At 48.6% G+C, this 25,596-nt stretch overlaps 1 protein-coding gene across 6 annotated transcripts in view; it reads left to right on the forward strand.

Annotated features, from left to right (window-relative positions):
- Positions 1 to 25,596, forward strand: part of RPH3AL (rabphilin 3A like (without C2 domains)) — a 96,595-nt gene that overhangs the window by 17,908 nt on the left and 53,091 nt on the right. For 4 of the 6 annotated variants that reach the window (XM_030536668.1, XM_030536667.1, XM_030536669.1 and 1 more), the window contains exons 2-4: positions 17,795 to 17,907; positions 20,843 to 20,986; positions 23,028 to 23,157. In XM_030536668.1, coding sequence (XP_030392528.1) covers positions 17,831 to 17,907; positions 20,843 to 20,986; positions 23,028 to 23,157 — 351 coding nt within the window. In that variant the 5' untranslated portion in view covers positions 17,795 to 17,830. Of the gene's footprint in view, positions 1 to 205; positions 303 to 13,001; positions 13,022 to 17,794; positions 17,908 to 20,842; positions 20,987 to 23,027; positions 23,158 to 25,596 lie in introns of those variants that run through there. The other 2 variants (XM_030536666.1, XM_030536670.1) reach the window with 2 other exon arrangements.

Genomic DNA, 25,596 nt, shown 5'->3' on the forward strand with positions numbered 1-25,596 from the left:
ACTTCATAGCTGTACTGTTCAGTGTACAGTTGGGACCAGTTTTACAAACCGGCTCTTGGTGTTCAGACCACTGTGGCTGGCAAATTTTTGATCCAGCCCTAGTTGTACATTTTGACTCTGGATTCCCCCCCTCCCCGCCTTTGTGGAAGTATTTGTAAAACCGCATTTAAAATAAAATTAAATCATTCTTGTTCATGTTCCACAGCTTCCATACAAGGGATGGAAGGACCAGAACAGTCATATACTATTCTTCATATTTAGTGCTTACCATCCGTAGATCTCAAAGCAATGTGCAGAGAAAGGTGAGTATCATTATCTCTGTTTTACAGGTGGGGAAACAGAGGCACAGAGCAGGGCAGGTTGCCCAGCAATCCAGTAGCAGAAGCAGAAATAGAATGCAGGCCCCTAGTCTGGTGTACGTTTGTCTGGCCCATCCTGCCTGAGCTTGTTTTGCTGTTAAGACAGGGATCTTGTTTCCTGAGGGAGTGCTGTGGTTCTGAGTCAGGCCTGTAGGGTTAATTAGGTGAGTGCTTGGTTTATGGAGTTAATCATGCAAGGATGTAGAGGTCTGTAAAGCCTTCTTGTTGTTAGGTTTTACAGATCTTGACAGTGCGGGTTACTCCAAGCATGTAACTTCCAAAAGGCACCAGCACATTAGTCTCTTAGCTATATTTGAAACTTCTCAGAACCAGCGTGACACGTGAGAGGTTAGGGTAGCTGCGTGCTCATATCTGGCTCTAAGCGTAATCTAAGTGACAGCCAGTGCTAGGATGCAGTAGTATCGCACAGGGCTGCTAGTTACATTGCTGCAGCCAAGCTGTGGAACGTTCTGTGCCCTGCTGACGTGCAGGAGTGATTGCTCTGGAGATCACAGTGGTTATCTGGTTTGATCGCTTTGGAGACAGCTGCTAGCTGTGTTCTGTAAACCAGCTGCCTGCCAAGCAGGGTAGTGGGAGGTGGGGCTTCGCGTATGGGAGGGGCTGTGGGGCCTGCCCTTGTAATAGGATGAATGTCTGGGAGCAGGCAAGGAGTGGAAGAGTTGTTCTATGGCTCAAAGGAGTGATAATGAAAAATCAGCCCACTGCTGGAATAGCTACAGCTGATGTTATCAGAGAGATCCTGGTCATCTCGGTCTGTATGGATGCAAGGAGTAGGGTGACTTGTTGTCTGATGAAGGTTTATAACATGTACGCACACCCCGTTAGTACAGGGAGAGGGCACAGGGACTCAGTTTGTAATGGGAAGGTTTTCAAGTGAATGAAAGAAAAACCTTTATTGGGGCTGCTTAAATCAAGTCGTCATCGTGGGAGAGGCTTTGAGGGGTTTCATTTGATAGTGGTTTTCCAATGGGATTGACTCAAACTTGGTGAGACTTCTATGGAGGTTCATTGCTCCGGCATCTGGCTGCACAGCTCTCAATCTCTACTGGCTGAAAAACGGAGTGTGAGTGTGTCTTAACCCTGAAGCACCTGTGTAACATTAGGGAGATGGTCCGTCCAATCCTAACGGCTTGTCCTAGCGCTGGGGACTAATGTTGGTGGGTAATTACCATCATGCAGGCCAGCTGCATGACCAAACGGAAGAGAGAGAGGCCCATTTAAACCAATCCTACCTGCCCCACTGCCCCCCACAATGGTGCATTCTGACATTATGAAACTTCATCTAATCTGACTGCTTGATTGGCTTGAATGTCCCTGGCTCTCCTGCGAGCTAAGCGGGCACTTCCAGCTGTTGTTGGGCTGTTCCGAACTCCTATCAGCTTGTCGTGCCACTGCTTGCAAGCTGCTTAACCCCAAGGTGGCTTATTTGTAAAATATGGTCACTGACACTTACCTGTTTCCCTGGCAGGTGTGCTGAGATTGTGTGTGTTTCTCAAGTGAAATCCTGGGGTGGAAGCTGTTGTATTAGACCCCGGCTCAGCCAGGCACTTATGCACCTTGGGGCCTGGAATTTAAGCACGTCCTTAAAGATAAGCTTTGGCAGAGTGCACTGTCATTAGGCGCACTTGCAATTTTAAGAATTTGGGATTAGGCCCCGAATTTGGAGATACTGCTGTGATGCTAGGAGGGAAGATCCAGGTCTGCAATACACGCTGCCAGTGCTGGAAGAGTACAGGAGGCGAGGACATGGTTTAACCTTTTTTTTTCTTTACTAGTCATTTAGTCTCTGTTATAGCAACTGAGTGAATGTTTGTTCTTGTTGCTAAGGTTTCCTCGGGAAAATGGGTGCCGGTGTGTGCCTCAGAGACTAATTACACAGCATCTTTGAGCGAGTAGCAGCTAAAGGAAAACCAGGGTAGAACTGCACCTGAGCCGAGATGGTGGTCCTGAGTGAAGCAGGGCATCCCCCATAGGTAGCTTACTGAGCAGGAGGCCTATTAATTGCATTAACTTGGCTCAGGCTGGCCCCTCGTGTCTAAAAAAAAAAAATACATTAGGAATTGGCTGACTAATTCACAAATTTGTTATAGATTTGAGACTGCTTAGCTAAGCTGATTAGCAAATCAAAGCTGGTCAGAGATCTCCTGCAAGCTCATTTGTACTGGCCTGCTAGAATTTCATGCTGTGTTGGCCAAACTACATATGAATTAGTTTCCCCTGAAGGCCAGCTCAGGCTATTTGTTCACTACAAAGGAAGCTCTGTTTCTACATTAAGGCAGCTATCTCAATGTAAAGTCCTAATGGAAAGAAGACCCAGGTAGGTTGGACCTCCATGTACTGGTTGAGGTCAACCCCAGGTGTGGAGAGGTACGGGCCTGACCTGGACCAGCGGTGGAAAACTACAGTTGCTTGTCTCCAGTTGGATTTACAGTCAGGCAGCTGCCTCCTTGTAAAAACTCACCTTTCTTTGCAGTGAGGACACAGCTTTCACCTGTCTGTGAAGGGCCAAGTGTCCGAGGCTATATCATTGTACATTGCCTATGGCTGCATCCTGCAGCATGGCAATACGTCCCTCCAGGATTCCCAACACTCATTGGTAAGTATCATGTTGGTTCATCAGAAAACACATCAGGAGCTGTCTCCAAGTGCCTAACCCACGTAAGTGACTCCAGAGGCACAGCGTTAATGCCAAACGGGGGACATATGCAATGCTGTAGAAAAGCCTGGCCCAATCACCCACTTTGAGGAATAAAGAGGGCAAAAATATCTCTCTGTAGAATAAACAGGCCCATGGCAAAGGAGTGAAGTACTAAGCTGATTCTCTCGAAGGCTTACTTAACATGATCACTATTAATTTTAAACTGGGAGATGGCATTGTTCTCTAGCAGCACTGCCAGGAGCAGAGAGAACTATTCTCTCTCCCCCCATGTCCATCACAAAATCCATCTGAAGTGGTGTCCTGAAATCCCGGTTCTGGAGCTTCCATCTGCCCCTTTGTATTCTGGGCCAGCCTCTTTGCATTTTGCAGGCTAATTGCAGAAGAGAAGCAATAGGCAAGTGTGTGCTGACGCTTAACGCCCAGAGGTTCACTGACCAAGCTGCTTGGAGCGGACAGCGTCTGCACATTGAGTCTTTTGTGTCTATTAACCCTATCCACTAGCAACAGGTCCTGCTTCTAACAGATGCTGCAGTGTTAGTGAGGATCATTAGTTCAAAGAAAGATTCCAAGCCAAACCCCTTGAATACAACATGCTCCGCCTTTGTTTCCTGAGCCTTATAATTCTGCTTTTTCTCTAGTAGCATAGGCCCATGTCCTCAGAGATATTTAGATCCTAATTCCGCACTGAAACCATTGGGAGTTGGGCACCTAATATCTTTGTGGATCTGGGCCACAGTCCTTGCCAGGCTGGATCCAAGCCAAAGCCAGTTTGGTTCAGTCTCCTATCTTTCGCAATGTTCAGAGCCCCAATGCTTGCAGGAAAGCACAAGAACCCTGCAGTAGGCAGGTGTGGGTGTCATGGTTCCAGGCTGGACTGCACCATCCATTGTGGTCTTTTTGAGTGTACCCCCTCTGGTGTCAGGCCTTGCCTTCACCTCTCTGGGTGGAATGCCACCATTTGCCAGTCCTACACCAGCCTTGGGGACAGTGCCCTGGGTGTGTATCAGTTGTGCTTACCCAGCAGGTCTGCCTGGATGCAACACTTGGTATTGCTTTCTTTGGCAGTCAGTGATCGGAGGATACAGTGACCAGGAAGCCTCTTTAAACCAAAGGATGTATTATTTTAACAGCAGGGGTGGAACATTGACAGAAAAAGGGTTTTAAACCTCTCCCCATCTCTCTTACCCAAAGGTTTACCATCCCCTGATGAGAGCCTTGGCAGGCCTGGCTTCTCCAGATGCCCCACCAGGTCCTGGGGGTCAGCCGTGTCCCCACAAACAGCTTCTTTTCCTCTTGAGAGCGGGAATGCTGCCAGAATTCCTTTATTCATGTGAGCTCTTGGGGTTTTGCCATGCACAACCAAACCAATTTGGTAAGTTGGCTGGATCCAGGAGCTATAGTCTGCAGAGCTCATCGCTGGGGCAGAGTATCTCAACAACCCTGAAGTATTTACCAGGGCATGGCTTATTCTGAGCTATTGCTTTCCTTCTTGCTTATAGCCCCCTAATACTAAGCCAATATGTTCATGCAGTAAGCAGCCCAGCATCCCGCTCAACATACCGTATCCATATGACACTAGAGAGCAACTCCAGTTTTGTCACCGTTTGATAATCTGCCTTCCATGCAGGTCTCTTCCCATTGCTCAGAGATTGGTCTGTGCCCTGAAGATGGCTCCTCTCTTCACAGACGCAGCCCCTGCCCCACAGAGCTTACAGTTGAAACCAACAAGACAGACACAGGGTGGGAGACAGGGGTGATATTCCTACTAGTTTTCCATTGAGGTTCTGCATAGGTAACTTCTCTTAATAGACGTACATTGAGAGGGCCCAGGAGACATTTAATAGCCTCCCCCAGCCACCTTCTCTAGTTGGTCCCTGCTTCCCAACAAGGCCGCATGTTTATGTTTACCTACAAAACAAAAACCTTTTCCTCCCTTCTTGAGTGAGATCCTGCCCTCTGCCATGTCACATCCAGCCGCTCAGCGTGGCACTATGATTTGTCTCGTCATAGACTCATAGACTCTAGGACTGGAAGGGACCTCGAGAGGTCATCGAATCCAGTCCGCTGCCCTCACGGCAGGACCAAATACTGTCTAGACCATCCCTAATAGACATTTATCTAACCTGCTCTTAAATATCTCCAGAGATTCCACAACTTCCCTAGGCAATCTATTCCAGTGTTTAACTACCCTGACAGTTAGGAACTTTTTCCTAATGTCCAACCTAAATCTCCCTTGCTGCAGTTTAAGCCCTTGCTTCTTGTTCTATCATTGGAGGCTAAGGTGAACAGTTTTCTCCCTCCTCCTGATGACACCCTTTAGATACCTGAAAACTGCTATCATGTCCCCTCTCAGTCTTCTCTTTTCCAAACTAAACAAACCCAATTCCTTCAGCCTTCCTTCATAGGTCATGTTCTCAAGACCTTTAATCATTCTTGTTGCTCTTCTCTGGACCCTCTCCAGTTTCTCCACATCTTTCTTGAAATGCTGTGCCCAGAACTGGACACAATACTCCAGTTGAGGCCTAACCAGCGCAGAGTAAAGCGGAAGAATGACTTCTCGTGTATTGTTTACAACACACCTGTTAATGCATCCCAGGATCACGTTTGCTTTTTTTGCAACAGTATCACACTGTTGACTCATATTAAGCTTGTGGTTCACTATGACCCTTAGATCTCTTTCTGCCATACTCCTTCCTAGACAGTCTCTTCCCATTCTGTATGTGTGAAACTGATTGTTCCTTCCTAAGTGGAGCACTTTGCATTTATTTTTATTGAACTTCATCCTGTTTACCTCAGACCATTTCTCCCATTTGTCCAGATCATTTTGAATTTTGACCCTGTCCTCTAAAGCAGTTGCAATCCCTCCCAGTTTGGTATCGTCCGCAAACTTAATAAGTGTACTTTCTATGCCAACATCTAAATCGTTGATGAAGATATTGAACAGAGCCTGTCCCAAAACAGACCGCTGCGGAACCCCACTTGTTATACCTTTCCAGCAGGATTGGGAGCCATTAATAACTACTCTCTGAATACGGTTATCCAGCCAGTTACACACCCACCTTATAGTAGCCCCATCTAAACTGTACTTTCCTAGTTTATCTATAAGAATATCATGCGAGACGGTATCAAATGCCTTACTAAAGTCTAGGTATATCACATCCACCGCTTCTCCCTTATCCACAAGGCTCGTTATCCTATCAAAGAATGCTATCAGATTAGTTTGACATGATTTGTTCTTTACAAATCCATGCTGGCTATTCCCTATCACCTTACCACCTTCCAAGTGTTTGCAGATGATTTCTTTAATTACTTGCTCCATTATCTACCCTGGGACAGAAGTTAAACTAACTGGTCTGTAGTTTCCTGGGTTGTCTTTATTTCACTTTTTATAGATGGGCACTATATTTGCCCTTTTCCAGTCCTCTGGAATCTTCCCCCCGTCTCCCATGATTTCCCAAAGATAATAGCTAGAGGCTCAGATACCTCCTCTATTAACTCCTTGAGTATTCTAGGATGCATTTCATCAGGCCCTGGTGACTTGCAGGCATCTAACTTTTCTAAGTGATTTTTTACTTGCTCTTTTTTTATTTTATCTTCTAAACCTACCCTCTTCCCGTAAGCATTCACTATATTAGACATTCCTTCAGACTTCTCAGTGAAGACCGAAACAAAGAAGTCATTAAGCATCTCTGCTATTTCCAAGTCTCCCATTACTGTTTCCCCCTCCTCACTGAGCAGTGGGTCTACCCTGTCCTTGGTCTTCCTCTTGCTTCTAATGTATTGATAAAAAGTCTTCTTGTTTCCCTTTATTCCCATTGCTAGTTTGAGCTCATTTTGTGCCTTTGCCTTTCTAATCTTGCCTCTGCATTCCTGTGTTATTTGCCTATATTCGTCCTTTGTAATCTGACCTAGTTTCCATTTTTTATATGACACCTTTTTATTTTGTAGGTCACGCATGATCTCGTGGTTAAGCCAAGGTGGTCTTTTGCCACATTTTCTATCTTTCCTAACCATCGGAATAGCTTGCTTTTGGGCCCTTAATAGTGTCCCTTTGAAAAACTGCCAACTCTCCTCAGTTGTTTTTCCCCTCAGTCTTGATTCCCATGGGACCTTACCTATCAGCTCTCTGAGCTTACCAAAATCCGCCTTCCTGAAATCCATTCTCTCTATTTTGCTGTACTCCCTTCTACCCTTCCTTAGAATTGCAAACTCTATGATTTCATGATCACTTTCACCCAAGCTTTCTTCTACTTTCAAATTCTCAATGAGTTCCTCCCTATTTGTTAAAATCAAGTCTAGAACAGCTTCCCCCCAGTAGCTTTTTCAACTTTCTGAAATAAAAAGTCTGCAATGCAGTCCAGGAACTTATTGGATAGTCTGTGCCCTGCGGTGTTATTTTCCCAACATATATCTGGATAGTTGAAGTCCCCCATCACCACCAAATCTTGGGCTTTGGATGATTTTGTTAGTTGTTTGAAAAAAGCCTCATCCACCTCTTCCACCTGATTAGGTGGCCTGTAGTAGACTCCCAGCATGACATCACCTGTGTTTTTTACCCCTTTTAGCCTAACCCAGAGACTCTCAACACTTCCATCTCCTATGTCCATCTCCACCTCAGTCCAAGTGTGTACATTTTTAATATATAAGGCAACACCTCCTCCCTTTTTCGCCTGTCTATCCTTCCTGAGCAAACTGTACCCATCCACACCAACATTCCAGTCGTGTGTATTATCCCACCAAGTTTCAGTAATGCCAACAATGTCATAGTTGTATTTATTTATTAGCACTTCCAGTTCTTCCTGCTTATTACCCATACTTCTTGCATTTGTATATAGGCATCTAAGATACTGGTTTGATCTTGCCTCCCAGCTTTGCCCTGACCCTCCTTTCTCTCTGCCATTATAGCCCATGCGCCCTCCTGTTTCCGACCCATCTCCCAGGTCTTGTTCCCCACTTACCTGTGGGGTTTGCTCACCTGTCCCCGTCGAACCTAGTTTAAAGCCCTCCTTACTAGGTTAGCCAGTCTGTGCGCAAATAAGGCCTTTCCCCTCCTCGAAAGGTGAACGCCATCTCTGCCTAGCAGTCCTTCCTCGAATAGCATCCCGTGGTCGAGGAAGCCAAAGCCCTCCTGGCGACGCCATTTTCGCAGCCAGGCATTCACCTCCACGATGCATCTGTCTCTGCCCGGGCCCCTACCTTCGACAGGAAGAATCGAAGAGAATACCACCTGCGCTCCAAACTCCTTAACCCGTACTCCCAGAGCCCTGTAGTCACTCTTGATCTGCTCAGTGTCACACCTCACAGTATCATTTTTGCCCACATGGATGAGTAGCATGGAGTAGTAGTCAGAAGGCTGGATAATCCTCGACAATGCCTCTGTAACATGTCTGATACGGGCAACTGGCAGGCAGCATACCTCCCGGGATGAACGGTCAGGGCGACAGATGGATGTCTCCGTCCCCATCAGCAGAGAGTCTCCAACCACCACTACCCTACGTTTCTTATTATCAGTGGTGGCAGCAGACCTCCCAGCCTTAGGGGTACGAGGCTTCCCCTCCTTAACTGTTGGGGTGATTCCTTCTCTCCTGCATCAAGAAGAGCATACACAGGCTTTCCCCAGGCTCTGCCTGTTCCTGCAGAGATGCATGTCACCTGCACAGCACCTCACCATGGTGCGTGAAATTTGTTTGCATCTTGACACATCATTGTGAGGGTCTTTGTGTTGCCGAGAATCCCTTCCTATCAAAGGTCTGCTCCCTTCCCCTGCTCCTGATGGAGGCTTCTGTGGTTCATCTCTGGAGAGGCATGTGCAGGTTGATTGAAGCGCTCTGTTGAGTCTATAGCATGAGTGACTGCCTTAGCTGGGTGCTGTCTTCACGTGGCCTCCTGTACCTCTCTGCTTTGAGCTGTCTTTGAGAGGCCTGGTTAATTGAAAAGATGCTTTGGCTCTTTGCCATCTGATGGGTGTTCTGCAGGGAGTTCATCCAAGTGACAGATTTTTCACACTGTGCTGTGTTGCTCACTGATGCATGTGACTCATCTGGAGCTGTTACACACACACACTCACTCTCTCTGTCTCTGTCTCTGTCTCTCTCTCTCTCTCCCCCCAGCCTGATTCATGCTCTCTAGGCATCTTATCCGGAGAAGGGCTTCGAACATACATACATACATACTGTGTTTCTGAGAGATTCACAGAGAGGAACCAGATTTAAGGAAGTGGAATTTTCCTATAGACAGAATGAAGTTTCACCATGCAAGAAGCAGGTCCCATTTACACAATGCATGAGTTCTCTTCTGGCTCTCAGTGTGGTCTCACCTGACCGTGTTCCTGACGAGCAGGCTCTATTGTACATCCTTTTGCACTGAGATACCTGGGACACTACTCAGATCTAACACCTCATAGCTTCCCAGAGCTAATCCCATCTCTATGGCAGCGTCCAACCCTGAGGACATGCAAGATATCAGACTAAGTTCTCTCCATGCTCCCTTGTTTGAGCAGTGATTTTTAAAGCCCAGGAATTCAGACAGTGTCCTCCTCATTCGCTGCTGGAAATAGCTGTGTCAAACCATGTGGGGTCCTTAGTGGATATGATTTCTCAGAGGGAGAGATGTTGAGCCACCCACAATTCCAGGTTAAGTCAGTGGGAGGAGTAGATCCTCGGTACCAGTGAAAAACCAGCAGAAATAATGATTCCACTGCAACTAGTGTATAGAATAATCCATCTAAAGACCAGTCCTGGGTCTTGGTGAGTCCTCTGAGCCATGTTCCTTCCCCCTCCCCTCTTCCTTCTCTCTCCACAGGCAGTGTTCAAAGAACAATGGGGAGCCAGACAAGTGTTCTGGGTAATGAGAAGCAAAAGAGCATGATACTATGTGTTTGGATCAGTCATGCTGGGAGAACATTCCTTATTTACTCCGGTGTGTCTAGAAAACACGCTCAGATCTGTCCTGATGGAAAGCCTTGGTCAGGTGCTGCTTTATTCCAGCCTGTCGTTATCAATAAAGGAGCTAAAGCTCCAAAGACAAGGGACTTATTGGGCCTCTCCACCCAATGGAAAATACACCTGCCGGCGAAGCAGGCTTCTCTGTCCCACCAGGAAGGACTGAATCCCAGGGCTGAAGGGCATTATGCTCTTATGGGCTCAAGAGTTGTTCACTGCGTCTCGGTGTTCTGTGAAGTCAGTGGAATTACACCGGGGTGAAGTTGGTCCCCTGTGTCTAACAAAACTTGCCCCCTTGGATCTCTTATTTGGAGTGTGAGTATAAAAGGCCTGGGAAGTGAGATCCAATGGGCAGCTACTGCATATATCCTCAATCTGCATCTCCCTTGTTGACCCAGCAGCCGGCATAGGAGAAATGTGGGTGAACTCCACTAATCCGCCAGATGCCAGCGCTGTGCCTTTAAACCTGTCACAGCCCAAGGGTTGGCTCTAAAACAGGATGTTTTTCTGCTGAGAACAATTGTCATGTGAGCTGCAAAAGGACATGGCCAGCTTTTAGAAGCAAGGAAGCAGCTCTGGCCTCTGCAGCAGTGTCAAGTTCAGTAGGTTAAAGAAACAGGGATGCAAGCTGCCCTGGTCTGTGTATTTACACAGAACTCCTGTGAACACAGAAAGGGAAGTGGCACTGGTTTGGATTTTAGGGGGAGCCAGCTAAGGTGGTTTTCTCCCTTTGCTACAATGTGCATGCTTGTTACTTTGCTTGGTCTGCACAAGGCCTGAAGGTGGGAGTGCAGTTGCTTTTAGACTTCCCTGGATGTATGACAAACACTTAAGGAGTAATGACATTACTGACTTCTTCAGGTATCCTGGTCTGAAATCAATTGGCCACCACAAAGTGGAATAATAAATCTCAGATTTAGTTTCTAATTCTTATCCCTCAATACTTTAAATGTTCACTTTAAATTCTTAAGTTTTATTGCACCAGTCAGTTTCACACGTGGGCATAAAGAGGCAGGCTGAGGTTTTCAAAACCATCTAGGGAATTTGGACCCCCCATTCCCACTTGTCTAAAACCCCTAGGCCGCTGCGGAAATCTCATGCTGGATTTGGAAGAGTCAGTTGCTGCAGCATAGTCCCTGATCAAAGCTGGCATGCTGGCCTTGATTGAGCAAAGCATTCAGTGAAGCACGTGACTTCAGTGAGACTTAAGCATGTGCTCTAAGTGCTTTGCTGAATCTGGACCAGAATGTTTAGATTTGGAGCTAGTGGTCTACCACAAAGCATTTCCTGGGGAGTTCTCTGGCTTGTCCGAGAGGGCTTCTTGGCTTTAGTTACCACCTTTTGGCTACGTGGGCACCAGTTCTGTTCAGGGCCCCTCCTGCAGCCGTGGCCAGATGGATCAGGCCTAGGGACTGATACCCTTGATCTGAGTAGAATAAGACAATGGTTTTGTCTCAGGCTCAACAGCATTGTTTTGGACCAGAGCGTGCATACAAAATAGCATCAGCCAATAAACATCTGCTGCAGCATCTGCTGACAAGGGCATGTGATGCCCTTCATCACATCACTATGGGATTGTGGCTAAACACCTGGTTCTCAGACTGATTCCAACCATGACGTGTTGAAGTGGCACTGGCATTATTTTCTGGTAAATGTAGGAGACGCAAATCAATCTTGACTATTCTAGACTTCTGCCAGGCTTGGATGGCTTTGCAGTACATTGGGGTTATGGGAGCCGAATCTGTGTATCTCACGTGTGGGGTCAGTCTGAAGCCCTCAGTATTAGCCTAAAAATATTTGTATGTTTCTGTAGCACATTGAACTGATCAGACTTACACCAGTGGGAATCGGACATCTGGGCTGTGTTATCTTTCAGGTGTGTACAGACATAGGGAGTGCATGTGGTGTGTCTGGAAGCTGTTTAAAGTGTGTGTGTGTGTGTGTGTGTGTGTGTGAGAGAGAGAGAGAGAGAGAGAGCGCGCATGTGCACGATGCCTCTGGATGTATGTAATCCTTCAAAGAAGTGTCCTAATCTTGGAAAATGTCTCACTCTTCAAAGCCAGGGCTCTGTAACCCTGATTTAAAATTGCAGCTTCTGTTTGCTTCCCCACCCCAGGGATTCTTGGGGTGTAGAAGGTTTGACTTCCCCCTTTGCGTGAGCAGGCCAAGTATCGAAACTATACAGGACCCTGCTTGCCCGGTCTTCCAAGATCATTAAGAGCTGTAAAAGAAAGTAAGTGTTACGAGACAACCAGGGTAAGCTGACCATGCAGGGAAAGTGCCCAGTGATCTGAACTTTAAGATTAGAGTGCTCATCTTTGTCCTGTCATTTCAGATGCCAGGATTTCATCTAGTTAATATAACCTATTTTTTTTTAACTAGGTCATCTTTTTTATTAGTGTAATGTAATGAGTAAAATTGCACAGCATTTCTCTCTGTCTTCCCTTCCTGGTTGGACTTCCTGAGGTCCAATCTCACAGCTGAATAATTGTCACGGTATCTTTCCCACTGCTAGCTATGCCATGGGATCAGATGCAGCTGATGAGTGTTATGCAGTGTCGTTATAGCCTTCAGCCTGCTGCCCCACTCACGTCATTTCTCCAGCATCAGCAAAAATCCATTCTTTTCATCCCTTGTTGTTCCTATACTTCTACTGCTGGGTAACGAGTCCTAGCTCAGCTCTGGCCAGGAGTCAGGGGGACAAGGAGGAGAGAATCCATTGGTGGACTTGAGTCCTTATTGTTTAGGTTCACAGAGCTCAAGGAGAGTTTGGAAGAAAATAACTGTTCCGTGCGTGGCTGGTATTCCTGTGCCTCGAGGTGGGAGTGCTGTGAAGTGCATGAAATATTCAGCCAGGGCTGCACTGGTGAGCTTAGCACAGGGGAGCGATCTGTTTGCTCAAGCTGTGTGCTTTCCTGTGGAAAAGGGCCAAGGCCATGCTGCTTGTTGCGCATCTGTGCCTTGCATGGAAACAGCAAGCTGTGTGTGTCAACAGCAGAAAGTGAGCCTAGGCTCAGCCAACTGAACAGCAGCGTGTTGGGGTAAGTGCGCTATTTATGGAGACGGGAACATGTGTTTTCTTGGGTTTACTGCACTTTTTGTCGGTGACATGTCTTGTTTGGTATTAACAAATGTCAGATGAGTATTTGCCCATCATTCACACATTTAAATAGCCAGGTTATCTCTGCCCAGCAGGTACAGTTTTAATGCTAGGAAATGTCGCCACCAGGGCAGGTAAATATTGATACGTGTGAATCTATATACTTAATATTAGTGCTTATGCTTTGCTGGAGAGACCTGACTTCCGCCAGAGCTTTTTCTGCTATTCAGTCCCTCTGTGCTTTCGGCTGAAGTGGCACAAGGTTGCTTAGCTGCAAAGAGGCCTCCAGAAGTGTGATGAAGCGGAGACCTTCGCAGCATGTGGTGGTGGCGACACGTGATCTGCGTACGGTCTTATTGTAACTGAACAGCAGGGCCGCTGGTGTGGTCATACTGGTACAGGACAGGGGCAATAGAAGTTCTGTTGACAGATGCTATGGCATCAAACATCAGACAATGTAAATAAGATGATTTCCCTTGGTTGGGAGTGGTTAATATCATCTTAGATCATTAACATGGGGAGAGTTTTGTGGAACCAATATTCTTGGCACTGTTTATGCTGATGGTTTAATTTTTGCATCTCAGGACAGTGGAAACCATCAATGTCTGTTTGATTTTTCTTTATAGATGTTGTGTCTGTCTGCTTGGCAGGGCTGCAGTCCTAGCATTGCAAACCCTCTGGGGCATTTTTGTTCAAAATGAACTGGATTAAAAGAAAACGTCACAGTAAAAATTACTAGCATCAGTGGGGTCTTCTTAGTTTTTATAAAATCAAAACTTCAAGCCACATCTTAAGATGGAAGGTGTTTATTGAAGGGTTGGGTTTTTGAAGTGGAGACCTGTAACATTTTTATTGCCAGGTACAACTGGGAATCTTACAGTGACACACACAATTTGTGGTCGGGGAGACTAGCACACAGTGGGTGAATCTTGGCCCCATTGCAGTCAGTGGTAAAACTCCCAGTGTGCTTTTCACGTCTCATTCCAGTGTAGCTGAGGTAACTGGTGTGTTGGCGATGCGATTGCTTGTTAATGCAATTATTCCCCAAAGGGGAAGCAACCTGTAATACAGCTAGCTATTGCTTGAAGTGCTACCACATTTTGTATCTTATTGAAGGTCATGTGCTTTGCGCCATGTCCTGTATTAATCTAGGCAATAAAGTGTTAACTTGCACGCACATGAGTTCAACCGGAGTGAATCTGACTCCTGAGTTGCCGTCTGTTTAGATGCCTGTGGCATTATTGCAGAGCGAAAGTGACTTGATGCTCCTTGAGCCCTGCCCAGGTTGTACAGGCAGCTTGGCTGCAAAACTGCTAGTTTCTAGGCTGCTCAGACCTCAGAGCACTAAGGTAATCCATAGAGGTCCTTGCAGTTCTTCAGTGTGCAGCATAAGTTGTGCTTTGTCCCATTGCTTACCTAGAGTAGGAATTCTACAATTGATACAAAGAGGAAAATAACTACTGGATGGGGGCACTTACTTGAGATCTCTCTCCACCACCTGGTGATTTGGGTGGATTTTTACTGTAGCCAAACTGGCTTGGTTCTCGTAGCCCTGGTCCTTCCTTGTTAGCATCTAGCTGGGGATAGGCAAGTCTGACTATCCCGCTGGAGACCATGTGTTGGGGAATGGAGATAGAGATGGGTCATAGCTTCTTGCTCAGACATGTTTTGACCATAGGATGGGCATATGTTCCTGGCTGGGTGAGGCGAACTATGAGACAAGTGACGATGCGTTAATGACATGAAACACCTGACATTGCTCCAGCTCGTTACCTTTGGGATCTCTCTTTCTCATGCCATTCTAGAGGGTGATGTGCAGTGTACTGAGCTTCTTCTGAGTCATCCCATGAATTGTTTAGTTAGGGTGAGCAAGTGTGACTCCGTACTTCTTCCTGTCCTTCTGCAGCCATTATGCTGCCTCTCATGTGGCATTGCTCTGTAGGAGGAAAAGAACATCCTCCCAGCTGCTGAATCAGGGATGATAAACCTGAAAGCTGGAGGTGTTGGCCAGTGGAAATGAGCAGGACTTCCCTGCTTGCGTGCATCATTGGGAGTCTTCGCAGGCGCTGAGAGTAGATGTAACCTCTGTGCCCACCTCTGAAAATGCTGACCCGGCAGACTACTTTGGCTTCTCTATAGGCCTAGATGTCCGTCTGTCCATGCCTCTCATACAGGGCCTGTCTAGGTTAGGTGTGAGAAGCGGTTTGATCCCAACGCAGAGGGAAATATTGTCTCCCCACTTAAGCAATGGACATTCCATAATCTCTAGTGAAAGTTCCCACATGTAGCTCCCCGCTTCCTTGGTGCGTGGTGCCTTCAGCTGTGCTCTGCACAGAGTATCGCTAGGCACACGTTGTGTTTACTTTGGTTTAGCACTTAGAGCAGTCCATGGCTTTTCTGCCAGCCCTACTATGATGTGATAGTGAATTCCCCATCAGTCACTGGCACCCAAAGCTGAGCGTAAATGCTGAACCCAGAACTTGCTGGTATCAAGCAGATACTACTGCTTTGCAGTTCAACCTCAGCTGTTGATATGCATAGCAGTGAAGACCTTGTCTTCTAGAGTGCTGTGCATTCTGCAGCATGCTTGGTCTTTGAGCAGATTCCATACCTGTGCAGTTCTTCCAGTGATCACACCCCAGAATGCACTCACCTCAAGATTTATATCTCACTTTAAAACCCCTTTAGGGTTTAGAAGTGTATGGCAAATGATTGCAAACACTCTTCCCAGAGGCCATGTTCCCAGTGAGAACGTTGGACCTGAGGCAGGATTCCTGACTGATCAGTTCCTCTCTACCTCAGCTTATGTGTCAGTAAAATGGGGTGATGATATTCACCTACTTCACCAGGTGGGGGGAGTTGTGAAGCCTGACTTGTATTTGCACAGAGCTTTGAGCTTTGAGCTCGCTTGATGGGAAGTACCACTGTATGTTCACTATATACTGTCTAAATAACACATCACCCTGTATTTCCCTGCAGCAGCTGGGATCAAGCTAACTGTCACCAGATGCACACATCTGCACACGCCTTCTCAGTGGAAACCCCTTGATTCTGCTGGTGTGATAGAGCTGGAGTGTATTGCATTGAAGGTGTAGTGCAAAGTGGGAAGGAACCAGAGGGAGTCAGAGAGTGGGTTTATTTTGTTTGAACACTGTTTATAAAATCCAGTGCATTAAATGAAGCATGTGCTCCCTGAGCTACTGGCATCAGGCATGTTTTGTAAATTAAAAAATAAATGGGCCCATAACTCTTAAGTGCCAAGTGCTTTTAGTCTCAGCAGGAACTGCAGAAACCTACTGGCACTTTTACAGCATTTTGTTGGGGATCCAGAAGACCAAATAGCTACACACCCTCACTCTGAAACTGCTGTTTGGGGAATGCCTCATGCCATCTGCCTGAGAACACTTGGATGAGAGACAAGCTTGGTGAAAAGACTTGGGAGCTTTTATTGACTGTAGACAATGTACTTTGATCAAGAGTCTTTCAGTGTTTTTCTTTCTTGTCCCTGCTGGAATCAAAATTATATAGATCACACCAGGAAGGATGTAGAGCCAGCAGCTGTTCACCTTTCCTCCCCTCTCATTGATTACCCTGGTGTTTCTGAAGTATTAGAAAACCAGTTCAAGCTTAAATCTCTTCTTATGAAAGAGTTTGTCTGTATGCTGCCCTGGGCCGAAGCAACAAGGTTTTGCAATGTGATAAGCAAGCCCCTGTGTATAAAATCCTCAGCGTCTGCAAAGCACAGGCTTCTGAGGAGAGCTGTAGGTAAAAGCAAGTAAATTACAGCTAGAGAAAGCTGTTTAGTGCAACATGTTCACCTGTTAGCCAACCTGCCATCTTGATTAAATACATTTCCTTGTGTAGATCAACTTAAAGCCTCAATTGTTTTTTTTGCCCAGAACATCTACAGGCCTATAGCAGTTGTTGAAGACAAGTAATTTCCTCCCCTGGAGCAGCAGATAGAGACTAGATGTAACTAGTATTGTCTCTGTGTGGGTGCATTGGTCTGGAATTAAACCGAGATCCCTGATTATGGACTGATCCACAGTTCATTGCTGGCTGTTCCATTGGAAAGCTGTAATGGGTACACAGAGATGGTCTGGCATGTACAGGGGATGTGTCTAAAGCAATCACATACTGGTGTTTTGAGCAGCAGCCAAGGTTTGTTTTGTGGAAGGACAAAGAGGCCACGATTCTTGCAGTACAGATCAGGGTGGCAGGAAAGTTTGGCCTAGATGGTTTTCCTGGCATCATGGTTTTAGGACCATCAAAACGCAACTTACAGTTGTGCAGAATCTGTCACCAGCCCTTTGCTGGCTTGGGGCATTAAAAGGCTGGGCACAAGAACGGAACGCATGTCTCCTGCATGGCAGGGCAGAGCAATAGCCCCCTGGGCCTGCCCATTCCCAGCTCTGGGTCCCAGCTCTCCAATGGACTTCTCTGAGGAGTGTGTTTCTCCTGAGACCTTGAGTCTTGCTTTGCAAAGGTGCATGAGCTCTGCCCTCGGTTAGTGCCCTGATGTGTTCAGACCACGAGCCAAGCTCCGCCCTTGGATATGAATGCTGGAGCTCGGCTCCCATGGTCTGCAGGCTGCTGCAGAGAGCAGCACATGAGCTGGGCTTTGAGAGAGCCCTGGGCTGGTGGCTGTGCTGACTCTAGGCAGGTGTTGGTCAGTGACTGACTTAGTGTTTGGTGCTGTTTCCTTTTCTTACAGGTGTGATTCCTCTGGCCTTCTCTCCAGTCTCCTGCCATGGCTGATACTATCTTTGGTAATGGCAGTGATCAGTGGGTGTGTCCCAATGACCGGCAGCTGGCGCTGAGAGCCAAGTGAGTGCTTCCTTCTGTTTGCCCTCTCTCTCTGGCCTGGCCTACACTAGGGGGCGGGGTCAGTGTAAGATATGCAACTTCAGCTACGTGAATAGCCTAGTTGGAGTCGAAGTATCTTATTTCGACTTACCTCCCATCCTCACAGCGCGGGATCAATGGCCGCGGCTCCCCCTGTCAACTCCGCTACCGCCGCTCGCACTGGTGGAGTTCCAGAGTCGACAGGAGCACGTTCGGGGATCAATATATCGCATCTAGATGAGACATGATATATTGATCCTCGATAAACCGATCGCTACCCGCCGATTCGGCGGGTAGTGTAGACATACTGTCTGTTAACAGCAGGGGCCACAGAGTGTGATCTCTTACAGCGTTTACTGTTGCCCTCCAAGCTGATTCTCAGGCTGTGGGTCTGGGGCAGAAGAGGTGGTGCTAGTTGCCTGTGAGAAAGGATTTCCCAGTGGTTAGAGCACTGGTCTGGGGCTTGGGTTCAATTCCTGGCTCTCCCACAAGCTTCCTGTCTATTCTGAGGCAAGTGAGAGGGGTATTGTAAGGATCCATACATTCAAGGCACTCAGATACTATAGTGCACAGATAGGCCAAAACCCAGTTTGTTATTGGCCATGCGAGAGGAACTCAATGGAAACCCCCCGCAATCCATCCTTCCAAACTGGCTTCCCTTGCCAGGCCTGCAAGGTTTTTCCTTCACCAGACTGACTTGCCCCCTTCCCAGGGCTAGTCCACACACAAACTGGAACCGTCTTGTGTTCTTCCCGTGCAAGTCTGAGTGTGGGATTAGCACACGAAAACCAGAGCCGTTCAGTGGACATCGGACACTTCCATTCTGAACAACTGCTGCCCACTGACACACTAGCAGCCAGGTAGCTAACGGGGTGGATCAAAACTCAGTTAGTTACTTGGGCTGCCCACAAATCAGAACCAAAGCCCTAGCTCTCATTCCAGCCCCTGGAGAGGGTTCCCAGCCTGCCCTGCTCGTGAAAGGGTCATGCCCTGTCTCTTTGCCTGATCTAGAGAGTAGGGGAGAGTTGGGTCTCTCCACACTCACAGCTGTGGCTGCTTTTCAGACCCGGCATGGGGCTCGGGCAGGAGTGGGAGAGGAGAGGTGTCTCCTGCTGCCCATGAAACCTGAGCTTCCTCGGAGTTGATGGCTTTTCTCCTGTGCTGAGGAAGGCGCGTAATAATATCCCGCATCATTGCTATCACTCCTCCCTGCCTGAAGGTACTGAACGTGCTCTAAAACCTGAAACTGATACACAAGCTGTGCAGTGATCAGTGCGTCACTGCAGTGCAGCCACCCCTTGGGTGAAATGTGGCAGCTGCTTAAGAGGTAACATGCACTCCAGTGGAGAACTTGGAGAAGGCTGTACCCCACTAACTCTGCCAGGTGCGTTTAAACAGAATGTAATGGCCTGGATTGACCCCTACTCTGGTGAAGTGTGCCAAGGTACTGTTAACGACCACTAGAAGTTGTACATCTGCTCCATAAGACAGCCTGTAACACCAGGCCCGGGCCTTGGTTTGTTACTGAGTCAGAAAGGGGGCACCAGCTAGTGGCTTGCCTGCCCCACTGAGAGCAGTACCTATCCACCCCAGCCTGTCTCCCATCCAAGTAATCACCTGACCTGGCCCTGTTTAGCTTCTGAAATCTGCCAGGACCCACAGCGCAGGGTTTTTCTCAAAGCCACTGCACTGCTCCAGGTGTTATAGTCACAATGCAGCTGCCTTGCTGGAGGTCAACTATGTCATTTGGCTTCCCTGAGGACAGCCACAGGAATCGTTGCTGGGACGCCTCTTGAAGCACAGCCCTGTGCTCGGATGCTGTCTGGAGTTTCCTTTCTGTGCAATAGCTTGCAACCCCCACTCTCCTTTGAGTTCCCACCACCAACCCTATATTTAATAAGCAAAGTTGGTGAATGCAGAAGGCAGTCCTAGCAGCACCCCATCTATAATTCATGGCCTCCCCCAGTTGGCACCTGCTCTTTTTTTTTTTTTTTTTTTTTGGAGGCACATGTCATTTGGTCTTGTTTTCTCTCTCAAGTCAGATTGCTGGCAGGGACGGGACTGGGATAAGTCAGTGGCTTGAATTGTATTTGTTCTAGCTGCTTTCCTCTGGCAGCAGCCTGTGCCCTGTTTCCCCCAGTGCTGCTCCCAGCTGAACCTCCTGGGTCAGCTTCAAACGGCTTAAAAACATAACAGCGCCCAGCTGGTCAGAACTGTGGCCGTAAAACAGGGCCTCCTGCAGTCATGCTGTGTAGCTCCCCTTAGGCTCGGCTATCTGGCACTGAGCCGCATGTTGTCATGGTGCTCTGTGCTGCTCCAGCATATCTAAGGTCCTTTAGTGGTCTCAGAACCCTTTACTAATGCTAGTGAGTTAGGCCTGTAAGCCTGGGAGGTGTAGGAGAATTAAACCATTTGACAGAGAGGAGAAACAGGCCCAGAGAGGGACAGTGCCATCCCTCAGGTGAGTGGCTGAGCTGGGGATGAACTCCCAGGCCTATGGTTCCAGAAGTACCTAATAATGTTGGGTGCCCAGCATGAGATGTCTTAAAGAGGCCTGTCAGTGTGTAGGGGGGGGAGGGACCCCTGCTTTAACCACTAGACAGTGCTTCCTTCTGCTGGCACCCCACCTGGGGTAATGACACCCAAGTGTAAAATGAAAACTAGGCCTGCTCGAAAGAAGGGGCATCCAAGAATGGGAGGAGTTAGGTCAGTGGCAGGAAATCGGTTCTCAGCCCTGCGGGGAAGGTGAAGTGTGGGGCATGAAACAGTCGTGTCGATAGATTCCTGCTTGGGACCCAGCATCTCTGCAGGCAAGTCGATGGCCGTGATTTTCTAGGCTCTGAGGCTCAGGACCTGGGGTGTGGCAGAGGATTTCTATGCTGTTCCAGCCTGCAGTGTGACACTGCCCACCCCGCAGGCTCCAGACTGGCTGGTCGGTGCACACAAACCAGACTGACAAGCAGAGGAAAACGCAGGTGCTGAACCCGAAGGAGCTGGAGGTCATCCTGGAGGTCATCCACAGGGCAGAGAAGCTGGACCTTGTTGAGCAGCAGCGAATCGGGTACGGTCGCCCCTCCCAGCTAGGGACTTGCTGTTTATTTCTCCCTGGATGAGGGCATAGGATCCATCCTAGGAAAGTGGTTCTCTGGTCCTGCTGTGCTCCAGTCACCACGCAGGCTGAGCATCACTGCGGTCAGTGTCTCCCCCACCCAGTCTATCTAGCCCTGGTTTGGGCTGGGCGAAAGGCAGGACAGGAGCTCTCTTCCTTTTCACTCCCATGCTTGGATATTGTCTAGACCAGGGGTTTGCTCTGACTACAGCCACTGGGGCAACAGCTTATGTAGAGGGGGGGTGACACCGTGGCTCTGACCAAGGCCTTAGGAACCCGACAGAGCTGCACAGCTGCCCAGGATTGGGGCTGGGCAGAGCTCCTGGATGACAGTCTCTGCCTGCTCAGTAATTCTCTGGGGTTGTTTGCTCGGAGCAGTGAACGTGGAGTGTTCTGGCTGGCTGGCTTCATGGGAAGGGTTTGTTAGCTGGAGTCATTACCTGACTGGCACCATCCTTGTCCGTCGGTACCTTACCCGTGCCATGTTTCGTTTGACTTTTGGCTGTGTTGAAGGACTGGCCTGGCAGGTGGGACAGTGTTAACACTGCACCTAACTGTATCAAAGCAGGCAAGTCGCCTGGGGGAAGCCACTGGGGGCTTGTTATTAAAGGGCGAGGAGAAAGGAAGACCCCTGGATCAGGCACAGCTTTTGCAAAATTCCCCTGACACACCAATACCTTTCCTTGGAAACTGACTTGCCTGGACCTCGGGGAGGGTGCTATTTAGCGCCAGCCGCGAAGGTGTTTTGTGTCAGTGTATTTTAAGACTCTTCCTATGTGAAAGCTACTACACAAGCATCAGGTGATAACCGCTCCCTCTTGGCTGGTGAGGTAAGGATGAAAAGCCCTAGGCCCCTCTAAGCATCAGCCCCTGGCTTGTTAAAGACCTTGCTGAAGTTCTGTTATGTGGGGGCCACGGGTCACAGAATCAGCAGCGATGGCTCCTTATGGCTCTGCCGTCTGGCCCAACCTCCTCACTATAGGGTCTGCACCCCTTCCAAACAAACCTTGCTTTCCCATCGGTGCCTGGCTTGCTTTATGGGGCTCTGGTCCTAATGAGAACATCAGTGGGTGAAAAATGGCTTTGCCTTTTCTCGCATAGTGTGCTCATGTGCATGGCTGCTGCTTTCTGCTCTTGATAAACTCCATTACTGTTTGTTTTGCTCCCTGTAGAAATAGAGGCACTGCTGGGGAGCTGGAGCTATACTCCGAGCTCTGTACGCCATCCACGTTCTGTAGTCAATTGGCAGCCCCTGCATCCCCACTCCAGCTGCTGTGGAAGCCTCACATGCAGACTTTTGCTTTTTTTGCATGGAAAGCAGCCTATTTCTTAATGCGAAGGCTCGTGGGTGTTTCCCATCCCACTTGGGATTCTGTGGCCTCAGAGTTTGGGCTTCCCAGCTCAGAGCCAGGCATAGGGTGGTATCTCCAGAGCTCCCACCCCTGCACTGGCTGCCCATGGTAATGTCCTAGAACCTGAGCTGTTGCCAGTGGGGATTACCCAGCTTCCTCTGTGCCCTTCATTTTGGGCTGGGTTGTTTTCTTGTAGGAGCCCTGCTTTCTGACATATGCATTTAAAGCCCATCTGGGTCCCAAAGGCAGGAAGCCTTTGCTCCGTGCTGCAAGCTGAAGGCCCTGCGACCCATGTGATGCTGTCCCATTAGTCACCCTTCATTAGAATGCTTCAACATCCCCTGCATGCACTGTGAACATAATTTCTTGCTATGCACTCACTGGCCGAGCCAGGGATACAACATGGCTGTCCCCAGGCTGATTATATTGTGTTAGCTGAGCGTTGTTATTCCCATTTTGCAGATGGGTAAACTGAGTCAGGGGGATTAAGTGATTTGCTCAAAGCCGCACGAAGAGGGGGGATAGGCCAGGAACAGAACCCAAGTGGCTAGATCTAACCACTAGCCCATACTCCTCCCTGCAGAGTCTGCCCCACTGCAGTAATTCCAAAGGAATCTCCTCTAATTTCTGCTCCCCTACAGGCGCCTGGTGGAGCGGCTGGAAAACATGCGGAAGAACGTGATGGGGAATGGGCTGTCTCAGTGCTTACTCTGTGGCGAGCTGTTGGGGCTGCTGGGGACCACATCGGTCTTCTGTCAGGACTGCAAAAAGGTGAGCTTCCTGGCCTCTTGTTTTCCTATAAACACCCAGGAGGTGAATCCAGCTCAGGGTGATCTTGCAGGAGTGCGGGTGGTGGCTGGCTGGACAGCATTTAACTGTGGTGTGCTTTGTAATAAACCCCCCTGAGTATCTGGTCCCCGCCCAGTCCTTAATATCATGTTAAGTCTCTCATTCCCCCAAGATCCCAAAAAAGCTTTACAAGCCCTGTGTCTAGAACACCAATGAACTGCAGCCACCTCTGGGGTGGAAGGCATCAGTCAGGCAAACAGTGGGCTTGCACAGTGGGGCAAGGGGGCAGCAATTATGCTTGATGAGGAACTCTCACAGGAAGCTCCATGCGCCTCATTATCAAGGTCTTGTCCGAACATCCGCCTGGTAACCGCAAGGTGCTCAGTTTCTGTACCTCAGAGGTCTAAAGGTTCAAATCCGCCCTTTTGGAACTATTTATTTCAGGGCTAATGTGTAGTCCCCTGAGCCATCCCCCTGGCTAGTGCATGGTTAAACCTTGCTGCAAACTTTCAGCATGTTCCTGTCCCAGTGATATCCGTGCTGTTTGAAATAGATGGTGGGCTTCAGTTTGCGGGGTTTTTGCGGCAGTGCAACGTTTCGATGGGAGACCACTGCTTGTCCGGACTCCAGCAACTAAGGGGTTAAGCCGGAGAGCTGTGGAGATGACGATCTCCAAGGTAACTACCAGCTCCTCTGAGAGCCTCTGCTGGGATGTTGCTTTTTTCATATACTTGAAACCCATCTTGCCCTGGGAGAAATCTCCCTTTTCCGTAGTTCTGCCTCAGTGACATGCACAGGGAAGCATGAGCATAGGTGCCAGGCTTGGAGCAGGGTGGGGAGCAGCATGTCTGTTCAGGGCCCAGCTCAGCCTTGCAAGGAGGCTGAAGGGAGCCGCCCACAGTGACAATATCCCCTCTGGGTAGCAGTGGCTAAAGTGAGGCCTGTGGGGCAGCTGGAGCTGCCCCATGGACCCCAGTCCCACCACCACAAGGAAAGTGGGCTCATGGAGCCCACAGCATGCAACCCAGCAGTCCTCTCGGATAAAGATGGAGTAGTGCATGCTGGGACCTGTAGTCTCAATGGCTGTATCATGCCATTAAGCTGGCTGCTCTGATCACGGGGGAGAGCGCTGGGTGGAGGGATAGTAATCTGTGTGGACCACGTATCTGTACTGTGCTGTGTCTGCAGTCTGCGGTATCTCGGGCGCGCGGTAGGCTGGAAAGACGGCCCTGCATCGGGCAGCATCTGGGCACCTGCTGCTGTTGGGTTCTGTGGAGCGAGGGGCTCAGAGTTGTTATTCATGAAGGTCAATGCACATTTACCACGTCAGTGCTGAAATCGCTGGAGCCCTGTTCATATTCACTTTGGTGTCGGTGGCAGAGCTCTTTAGGCAGCACCCGTGCTGGTTTGGGATGGAATAACTTGGACCTGCCATGCTGAGCAAACTTAGGTGTGACAGTGTGTTTGGGACCATTACGAAGTGCCTGTATCCTGGCTGGACGCTCGCCAAGCTGCTGTGCTTGGGACCCGCCCGTGAGAGCTGTGTGCTCTTGGTCTTCCTTTGGCCTGGGCAGGTTCCACGTTCCAACACTGTCTCTCTGGTCCCACTGCCGCACCTCAGGGCACAGACTCTTTGTTACCCCTTCACGGAAGTGGGACCTCACAGTCCAGCTGCCCTAGGCCCCAGGACCAGTGCAGATCCTCTAAGACATGCCAGTAACTTAAGCTCACCCTGTTGCAGAGCTCCGGCCTTGTGGGTGCCCTGGGTTACTGCTCCTCTCTCCAGAGACATGTGATAATTGAAGCACAGGACATGCAGGCTTTGCAGAGGTTTCCAGCACAGTTACCTTTTTCTTTAGACAGCACACAAGCTATGCCAAGTTGTACCCGCATGCCCTCCCTGCCTCAGTTTCCTCACCACTCCTGAGCATCCTTTAGGATTCAATTAGAGCTCTCTAGGATGTCCAGGCTCCCCCTCCTGTACATGGCTTCTCCCCCAGATGACCACCCTTTGATCACCTGACAAACAGACTAGCTGTTGCTTAGTTACCAGCTCAGCTGGACAGAACTGGTTCTCTTGTTTTGGCCATCTTCTTTAGCATACCCATTGTATGTCCCTGTTAGATCTAGGCCGAATATCAGTTGTCCACTCACCCAAACCAGGTGCCACTGCTCTGCCTTCTTAGCACAGGGAGCATGAAACAAGAACTTCGTGAAGTCCTAAGACATAAGGAAGGATACAGAGAATTAATAAAATCAAACTGGAATTCAAAAAGTGTACATAGACTGATTTCCCAACTGGTCGCAGCAGTGTTGGGGTGAGTGTGTGCAAATATGTGAACCACCAGGCCCAGATTATTTCAGGGAGATCCTCAACTCAGAACATGGGTGGAAGGAAGGAGAGAATCCCCCTAGAAGACG

The sequence above is a fragment of the Gopherus evgoodei genome, chromosome 17, assembly GCF_007399415.2.
Source record: "Gopherus evgoodei ecotype Sinaloan lineage chromosome 17, rGopEvg1_v1.p, whole genome shotgun sequence".
Lineage (NCBI taxonomy): Eukaryota > Metazoa > Chordata > Testudines > Testudinidae > Gopherus > Gopherus evgoodei.